The following is a 10,552-nucleotide window of genomic DNA, read 5'->3' on the forward strand; positions in this document are numbered from 1 at the left end:
AAAAATCCAGTGTTGAGTCGCCCATGTTTCTGTGTCTACAATAGACATTTCCTTAATAAAATATTTGTTATTCGCTCCAAGAATGCATTGAATGTCCATGATCGAGGACGACATCGTAACAGGTTTGATTTTACACAAAAATGACATTTATGTAAAAAAAATTAATTTTTCTTAATATAATTTTCTTCGATGATTTTCAAACGAGTGTTTAAATCTGAAATATATGATCCATGATTCGGTAAAGAATTTTCATCAAATATACCCGTTATGCGTTTTATTTCGGCATTTACACTGTCTATAGAAGAAAGTGTAAAAGAAAGTTTTGTATCTGTTTCTATATAATTATTAAACAGCTCCGACATGCGATTTTCCAGCGTTAGTAGATGAACAACATTACTTTTTATGTTATGAATTTCTTTATGCTGATTATTTATTTCATTTTGTAATGTTTTATTACTTGACTGAATATCTGATATAATTTTTTTGTTTCACTAGCTGGAGAACCTCCAAACACGTTCATGGTTTTAATACTACTGACACTATATTTTAACATCGCGTGTATTTATCCAACTATTATGCGTGTTATCAAATCCGAGCCACTTGACAAGCATCTGATTTTGCTTTTTACGTATAATTTTTTCGATCAGATATTCGTTCGGGTGATCAGTTTTATGTATTTCAGCCGAATAAAAACAACCGGAAATCGGTTTACCCGTATAATCTTGTAACTGATAAGTGACGGGCAATGTTCTATTTATTTTGATAATCTCGAATATTTCCGTAGACCAATTGGGTAAATAACCTTTTGTAAACACACCTTTTTGTGTACTGATACGGACGTTATCACCAACTTTGAATTTAATTTTTTCATTATTAATCTCACGTTGTTTTATTGTAACTGACAAAGGATTTAAATCTGCTTGCGTCGGAGTCATTCCTATCGTTCTATGTTTTGAATTGTTATATTCGTTAAGCAGCTTTGGTAAAATTGAAATCCATTCGTGTGAACCACGCGCCGTAAATTCTCTAAACATTTTTTCTTTTAATGTACGATTAAATCGTTCGACAATGCACGCTTTCATGATGCTAAACGTAGAATATTTGTGAATATTATATTTGGTCATCAATGTGTCGAAAATGGTGTTGTAAAATTCTTTACCGTTATCTAGTTGTAAAAGTTTCGGTGAGCGGTCTAGTAATATTTTAGACATTGCGTTTGTGACTTCTTTTCCAGTTTTCGATTTTAATGGCACGGCCCATGCAAATTTAGTAAAACAGTCTATCACGCATAAAATATACTTGTAACCTTTATTTTTCTTTGAATACGGTATCATTTCCACCAAGTCGGCCTGCCATAAATCATTTTTTCCATATACGTTGACTCTTCGCCTTACGAAGTTTTTCCGCGACGGTTTGTGTAGTTCAAGAGCGATATCGCGTTTAGACATTTGGTATTCGTTTTATTAGCCCAGCTTCAAGTAATTCTTCGAAAATCGATATTATTTCATTGGAGACGCCTGTAATACCGGCAGCTTTCGAAGCCAAAAGTAATCGTAACCGATCGACTAACTCATTCGGATTGTCCCAATACACTAAGTTATTTTTCTGCAATTGCATAGATAGTCGACCACCGGAGGGAAATAATTTTTGTATTATATCCTTATATTTAGAACCACTTTTTTTGATTTTTTTACTTTTTAAGGTCAAATGTGCCGATGTCTGAATTAATATAGATTTATATACTTGTAGATCGTTTTCGGTGTAAATAAGTGGATTTTTCAAAAATAATAACTGGATTAGACCCGAGGTTGTTGAATAAGTAGTACCGTCGATAAGAATAGAGTTTTCAATAAATTTTACTTCTTTATCGCCCAAGATAATATTTCCATGTGAAAGTTTTTTCGGACCATAGGTTTTGTCTAAATCTATAGAGTTGAACCAATTTTCAATTTCTTGTTGATACTTTTCATTAAGATCGTCGTTATTTTTTATTTTGATCGATGGCGATTCGGTTGTATTCGATAATTTAGTTAAGGGCTCGATAATAGGTTTAAAAGTTTGTGACATTAATTGTTGAACATTATCTGAGCCGGTTTTTAAAGCGATGTATTTTCGTTTAATACTTTCTTTAGCCTTAACTAACTCATCTAATATACTACCTTCATCCTTCATGACTGCGTTTTAAATGGAAAATTTCATTTTATACATCGCCTTATATAACGACAAAAGTATCAAAACCATAACGATATCGTCCGTTATCGCGCTCGCTATCTTTACAAATAACGACGAATGCAAATCTGTCACGGTTCCAACACGTAACGCAAAAATGTTTAAATTGTATGTATGTCATATCGCCCGAACAGTGTTCATTGTATACATGTTTTAAATTTGTCTCGTCTTGTTTGAATAATACTATCAAATTTGCATTGTCGCGGATCAACTGCTTTGGTACTTTTGAATAACTCTGAGCCAGATAAAATATATCTATTTTATTGTGCCGCCCTCTACAAAAGAATTCCCGTATCACTTGCTGATGTTCTCCAATAACATCGTCCATGATAAATATAGAGTTTGGTAAAACTTTTTCAGGTGGAATGACTTTATCATTCTCGAAAAATGTAAAAATTTTAACACCGTCAATATCATCGATTATACGTTTTAATAATTTATATTTTGGTTGTTCTAACGTTTTAGAGTATATGTAAACGTTTTCAAAACGTAGACCGTTTTCATCAACAAGTAGAAAATATATTAAATTTGTTTTACCACAACCGGAACTCCCCAACACCAATGAGCGTATAGTGTTTGGAAATAGCTCACCATGTCTAAACTGTATTGTATCCGGAGTATCAATGTTATAAATTCGTAGTTTTTTCTGTTGCTCGATGAAGCGCATTTTTTTTCACTATAAATATCAATGCTATGTACTTGAAAGCGTCACACGATGTCTCGCGTTCGTAAGCGAAACAACAATAAAGGTTCTGGTCTTATTAACTCAGTTATAAATCATCTACCCGTGGAATTACATCTGCCTGGCTATAGGTAAGTCACTAAAATATATTATTATTATTAAATCCAAACTACATTTTTTTTTTTTTTTTTTTTTCCAGATTTGCTGGTCCCGGTACTAAATTAAAAGAAAGATTAGCACGCGGTGAACGGGGCATAAACAGACTAGACGAGTTGTCCAGAGCTCACGATATCGCATACGAAGAAAGCAATTCGTTATCCGATAGACACAGAGCTGACGAAATATTGGAAAATCAAGCTTGGGAAGTGTTTAAATCTAAAAACACTGGTATTAAGGAAAAAGCTGCGTCCTGGTTGGTTACTACAGCTATGAAGGCGAAACGCAAGTTGGGCGCTGGTTGCGGATTTAAACAGATGGTTTCCGCAGCAAAAAAATCAATCAAAAATAAAATTAACGAAAAGAATATAACCAAGTTAGTAAGAACATGTCTGTCGGCTGCGAAAAAAAATCAAAAAAAATCTAAAAATAAGAAAACTCCAAGAATTATACCAATACCGAAAAAGGGCGGTGTTCTACCTTTAATACCTATTTTCGCTGGTTTATCGGCGTTGGGCGCTCTTACCGGCGGTGTCGGTAATATAGTTAAAGTCGTAAATGAATTAAATTCCGGTAAAAACACACCTATTCATTTAGGGAAAGGTTTATATCTTACACCGCACAAGGGGCAGTCTTATAAAATTGTTAAAGGTAAAGGTTTATACCTGGCACCTTACAAAGGCGGATCGGTAAAGAAAACTAGAAAAACGACAAAAAACTAATTTCCACGTTACCCAAGAGAGCGTTGTACGACTATGAGATTATAAAATACGCCGACATGTTGAAAATACCTCATTTCATCGGTGTGTTTTCCAGAGACAAGTTGCCTCCAAGAGCTAAGCATCAAGAGTCTGCTGTGGTTAATTTAGACATCGAAAACGGTACAGGTACGCATTGGGTAGCGTATAAAAAAATCGGAAAAAAAGTTAAATATTACGATAGTTTTGGAAATTTAACACCACCGTTAGAAATACAAAAATATTTCAACGGTTGTGATATCGAATATAATTACGATAAACATCAAAAATATAATACGACAAACTGTGGACACTTGTGTTTAAGATTTCTGTCATGTACACCATAACCTTAACCGGGAACTCGAGTGAATTGTCTTGCGACTTTTTCCCACCGATAGAAGTCAGTAAAAATGCTAAGATTTGTCTGCTGGGGTTTCAAACAAATAACTCTATTCCAAATATAAACGACAAGTGTAATAAAATAGGATTCGCATACAACGAGCAGACAGGTTATGCGATCAGTAGCGTTTTTACAATACCTACTGGTTCTTACGAATTATATGAAATCGAGTCAGCAATACATCGCATATTACATGATACAGATATAATATTCGAATTAAAAGCTGATAATAATACACTAAAAAGTACAATGTGGTGTAACAAAACTATAGATTTTACCATGCCTAATAACATTGGTCAGTTGCTGGGATTCAAAAATCGAAAATATGCTGGTAATGTAAAACATGAATCTGATACGGTGGTTAATATTACAAAAACAAACTGTATATATATCGAATCAAACCTAGCCGCAGGTTCATTCATCAACGGGAAGCAGTGCCATACAATACACGAGTTTTACCCGACTGTACCTCCAGGTTATAAAATAATAGAGGTACCGCCGCATTTGGTATTTTACTCACTTAATTCTACATATATAACGCATGCTAGTATAATTTTAAAAAATCAGAACGACGAGTTGATCGATCTACGAGGTGAACCGATATCGGTACGTTTATTAATTCAAGACTCGTGATATGGGTTTGCAATTTTTTAATATATATAGGACTGCACGTGTAAAGTCCGTTAGTCGCGTTAATAACACAAACCGGACAACAACTCTGAAGAAAAATTCGACACGAAGACAAGTTGTACACAATCTAACAGCATCCAATTTAGCGTTTTTACGTTTGTTAAACGCTATTTAATATGGACGACATGTATTTAGATGTTACTGGCGGATACACCGACGATTGCAGAATAACTCAAATTGAATATCATTCTTTTTTACCTTATTCTACGTCAGCTCTCTCCAATAACGATGAAGTGCGTATCGCACTACATAACACAGAATCTTATACTTTACCATGTGAGAGTTATATTTACATCGAAGGAACAATAATCAAACCTGCAGATATTACTGATGACATCCGATTTATAAACAACGGGTTGGCGTTTCTTTTCTCCGAAATGAAATATGAGATAAACGGCATTCAAATTCAAAAACTCGCTAATCCAGGTATAACGACTACATTAAAGGGATATTGTTCGTATAATAAAACGAATATTACATCACATCACAACTCTGGCTGGGATAACGATATTAAAAATGCTAATAAAGATTTTATTGAAAGTGGCAATTTTAATGGTTGTATTAATCTTAAAGATTTGTTCGGTTTTTGTGAAGATTACAAACGTATTTTAATAAATTGTAACCAACAACTTATATTAAACAGAGCATCACTGGATATAAATGCCGTTAAGCAGTATAAGAATAATGAAGTTGTCGCAGACGCTCCTAAACTAAAAGACGTGAAAATAAACATAACAAAAATATTATGGAGAATGCCCATAGTCAAGGTCAGTGATAAAGAAAAAATAAGATTGTTGAAAGTAGTAAACAATCAGAAACCGTTGACATGCGCGTTTAGATCGTGGGAGTTGTGTGAATATCCATTTTTACCTCAAAACACTTCGCATTCCTGGAAAGTAAAGACATCTAACAAATTAGAAAAACCTAGATATGTCATAATCGGATTTCAAACTGGTAGGAAAAATAGCTCGAATAAAACAATGTCACATTTTGACCATTGTAAAATTAAAAACTTGAAGGTCTATTTAAACTCTGAAGTGTTTCCCTATGAAGATTTCCAAAGCGACTTTACCAGGAATAAGTTGGCTACATTATACCGCGCCTATGTAGAGTTTCAAAAATCTTACTACGGCCATGACGAAGTGACACCTCTACTGAACCGATCAGATTTCAAAAATCTGTGTCCGATTATAGTTGTTGATATGAGCAAGCAGAACGATAATGTAAAAATGTCAACTGTCGACCTAAGGATTGAACTAGAAGCAGACGAAGCGTTTCCAGCTTCCACTTCAGCATATTGTTTAATATTACACGACCAAATTATAACTTACAATCCGTTTAACGGAGAAGTAAGAACCTTGTAAATATTGTAAAACTTAATATTAATAAATGAAAATACTTTTTTTATATACATGTCTTTTTTATTTTACACAATACATATCTGAAATTAAAATAGTTTACGTTTTGGTGCAAAACACATTTCCGATAATGATGACATGTTGTACCAAAACGGTCCGTCGTTTTCATCGACTGCTCTGCTCGGCGATTGCCTGGTGAAACTCGGTGGTGGTGAGATCGGTGGTGGTGTTGGCATCGGTGTAGGTGGTGACATTGGTGTTGGTGACGACATTGGTGAAATGAGCGTCGTTTCATTGGAATACTAAAAAATAAAAAAATATTTAATATTTTTGTTTAAGGAATAATAATATAATTTTGAATTACCTCATGCGAGTTGTTCTGGTGTAATAATGATTCAGCCAACTGTACAGTTGCACACATCTGTATTTGATTGGAGAAGTTTGGAACGGACTTAACGACTTGATCGTCTTGTATATTTTTAATGAAAATTACCATCTGATCCAAATTTTCCGATGATAATTTATGTTGAGCACATTTTTTATCTAGGTACGCTATAATCTCATTATACTGATTTATAACTAAAGGTACAGTGAATACTTCTTTCCTCACTAAGGTCTCGACGATGGAACACTCGAGGTATTGAAGTCGGATAAGGTCCGCCCGATTCAATAATATTCTACATCCTTCTCGGTCTTTTGCTTCTATCACTAACACATTTTCTCCGCTGTATACCATACTCGATAGTTTTAATATTTCATCTTCATAAAATAATACTCGTTTATATTTCTGTGGCGTATCCAGTATAAAAGACAGGATATGACCCATATACGAGAATATTTTTTTTAAAAATTCCGGAGTAATATGAACGTATCTCGAAGAAGTTAGTATATGCACTACAATTTTGAAACTCGAAGATGGGTCAATACCGATATGAATAAACTTACGGGCAGTAAAGTCAAGTGTGTAGCTAGTAGACTCGATGAGATCAGCCGGAGGTGCTGGCGGCACAAAAGTGTAGGTCTTCTTCTTGTATAATGCCGCGTTGTCTTCAATTGAACCAGCCATGTTTTTAAAAATTTGTTTTTAAAATAATAAACACTGAAAAATATAAAAACTGCGAGAGAAACGGTTGAGACGTGAGAAACAGTATAAGGCTGAGGACAGACTGAATGATTGTCTGCTCTTGTAGAGCCAAGCATATGTGCATTTCAGACAATAATAGGTAGGGGTACATTCCTTAATGACAAAGGATGGACGTGTGACTCATAATTCGAGGCTTAAATACATATCTTATAGATGTAAATAACAATAGACTGCTCGGACATGTCGATGCATGTCGATGTACTGAAATAAATTCCTCATATTTCTACTCGGACCTGTCGATGCATGTCTGTAATGGAATATCTCTACTGACGATGCTTTTTAATTTGACCAGGACGTTATTTGTTACAATAAAATACTTTATATATAACAGTTTTAACAATAATTATCAATGGAGTTAGAGTTGAAGTGGGGAATATATGTTTGGTTACGTTTGTACATATCCCGGTTCGATTCTAACACCAGATTATTATTTTTTTTTTGCATTATTTAATGAAAAACGTTATTAAAGACGTTGATAATGTAACTGGTATATATGTACAATAATATGATAAAATAGTTCTTCTGCGCATGTGCATGATGACTCGAATATAAATGTACAATAATATGGTGCGTGTACGGTAATATGGTGTGTGTACAATAATATGGTGCGTGTACAATAAAATGATGTGTGTAATTGATAACTGATAATTGATAACTGATAACCACGGCGGCTGTGAAAAATACGTCATGTACGTAGTGGATCGGGCAGCGGCGGTAGGTGGTGGGGTCACATGATGGTGGGGTCACATGATGGTGAGGGGCGGGGGTGTAAAAATACGTCATGTACGTAGTGGAGCGGGTGGCGGTAGGGGGGTGTGGCTCAGCAATGGTCAGGGGGCAGCGGTGTAAAAATACGTCACACACATAGTGGATCAGGCGGTGTGGCGGTAGGGGGGTGTGGCACGGCTCAGCGGATCAGCAAGGATCAGCAAGGATCAGGGGCTCATGTTTCAGAATCCCCCATTTCATACTACTTTTAAAAATATATTATTTCAGAAGTGCAGTTTCTTGTAACTGTTCGTACCTATATTATAACATTTTAATTATATCAAAAGTCCTTAATTAAATAAAAGTCACTATAGATATATTGTGTAGAATTTCTGGAAATATTAGATAAAGTACCTACTTACTTGGTACCTACTACCTACAAACATAACTTAAAAATAAAATATATACAACATAGCAAACGAATAAGCGGAAATTTCGTTGAATTTTTATAAATAATTAAACACTAACTACATAGACCTCTACTATTTACTAGTATCTATTAACTCTTACTTCATTAGGTAGGTAGTTAATTAGCTACTTATCAAACGTTCAATTTAGTTTTGACAGAAATAGTATAATATATTACATTTTATATAAAAATATAATATAATATATTATTATAATTTAATTATTATAATACGGTAGGTATACATCACTATAACCATATCGCACCACGGTGCCGGTAAAATTGTAGCATGCAGCAATTTCCCGCAGCGGTATTTTACCGCTGCGTTATCGCCAGCGATTTTCGCTCCGATGTGGGCACTTACATTACAATACATTTTGCCAATTATATCGCTACCGCCACCGCCACCGCCACCGCTACCGCTACCGCTCCAGTGTGTGGGGACCTTTAATCGTTTTCGAAAGCCGCGTTATCGACCGGAGAAGAACCGTCCGTTTCGATAACGGCGGTCGGCGAAAATAATCTAATTTTTTTTGATTTGCGTTCCTTACCTATTAGTTGCGTCGCCGACCGGCGGCCGACGGACGAACTGCTTTACGTTTTATTATACAACCCATAAGGAGATTAAGAAGATTATTAATTTTAGCGCATATTTTATTTGTTTTTCGTCGTATTTTCACAGCCACAGTCACAGTCACATATCGATAAAATAACGACCGGTCGTTATTGCCAAAGATAAGATTGCGTACTCAATATATGCAACATGTAATATTATATTAATATCTATAGATAATTTCGTTGTTCATACAATAGAATTCAAGTGTTCGACGGTCAATGTTCGGTTCCAGTTCGTGTCGTGCGTTTTACGCTTAAAATTGTGCCCGATTTTGTGTCTTGTGATTTTTAATATAATTTTAATTCGTAATTTTTCAATTACTTAAATTAAAAACACTAATTAAGAGTCGTTTACAAACATACGTAAACGATCATAAAGTTATTTTTAAAACCTATGGTTCAATTTTGTATTGCAATAATTGTGAAATTCCAGTTAACGCGACTACAAAGTTTTTAATAGACCAACATTTATTGCAATTTTAAGTGCATATTTAAAAATAAATGCACATTTTGTAACATATTACAGCATTTTTAGAAGCATATTTTGCGGATTTTTTATGCCTATAAATCCGATCCCTTGTTATTATTAGTAGTTTTTAATTTTCTTCGACAAACATGATTGTCTACTCAAATTACCACTCTGAGAATGGTATCATAGAAATATATTGAAGTGTAAGAAACGCTACAATAGTATTGGATTAAAAATTACGAAATTATCGATACCTATATATGATCAATAAAACTAAACGTTTTAAAACCAGCTATTGTCGTGGAACCTTAACAGTGTCGGATTAAGGAAAAACGCGCCTCAAGGCAATGGTTTTACCTGCGTCACTTAACGAGTGTGAAGTTAGCAATTGGCCTAGCCATTGATAAGAGCGTGTACAATGGGTTGCCTATACAAAACTAAACCTTGCCCCAAACCTAATTCAAAACTCACATCAATAGTACAGCCACATAGATGGCGCTGTATTATACAAAAAAGTATTATAAGATATGAAATATTAATATTATAATACCGAAAACTATACTGAAATATCAATAAAAACCGCCGGACGGCGCGTTGGAAAACAAACGGCCGGTCATTCGATCGGTCAGTACGACATCGTAAAAAATCGCGGAAATTAGTGGACCACATTTGTTTTATATAGAATTTTCCAAGCTTTTCGCCAATGTACGACACTTGTATTCTCACCTCCCGGAAGGCACCGTAAAACGACGAAAACCACCAAATAGTCTGTGCGGCGTGGCATTCGGACGGCGCCGTGGAAAACCAACGGGCGGACATTCGACCGGTCGGTACGACATCGTAAAAAATCGCGGAAATTAGTGGACCACATTTGTTTTGTATAGAATTTTCCCAGCTT

The 10,552-nt window shown here is 34.9% G+C and overlaps 2 protein-coding genes across 2 annotated transcripts; one reads left to right on the top strand and one right to left on the bottom strand.

Moving 5' to 3' along the window:
* The first annotated feature begins 5,010 nt into the window (after nt 1–5,010).
* On the top strand, nt 5,011–6,258 carry LOC126553590 (uncharacterized). Its single transcript, XM_050208733.1, has one exon. The coding sequence runs from the start codon at nt 5,011–5,013 to the stop codon at nt 6,256–6,258; it is 1,248 nt and encodes a 415-aa protein (XP_050064690.1).
* An 83-nt stretch (nt 6,259–6,341) lies between these two features.
* Nucleotides 6,342–8,374, bottom strand: LOC126553591 (uncharacterized). Its single transcript, XM_050208734.1, has 2 exons — nt 6,617–8,374; nt 6,342–6,554 (listed from the first exon to the last, which is right to left on the bottom strand). The coding sequence occupies exons 1-2, from the start codon at nt 7,316–7,318 to the stop codon at nt 6,342–6,344; spliced, it is 915 nt and encodes a 304-aa protein (XP_050064691.1). The 5' UTR covers nt 7,319–8,374.
* Nucleotides 8,375–10,552: the final 2,178 nt, after the last annotated feature.

The sequence above is a fragment of the Aphis gossypii genome, unplaced genomic scaffold (genome assembly GCF_020184175.1).
Source record: "Aphis gossypii isolate Hap1 unplaced genomic scaffold, ASM2018417v2 Contig00275, whole genome shotgun sequence".
NCBI lineage: Eukaryota > Metazoa > Arthropoda > Insecta > Hemiptera > Aphididae > Aphis > Aphis gossypii.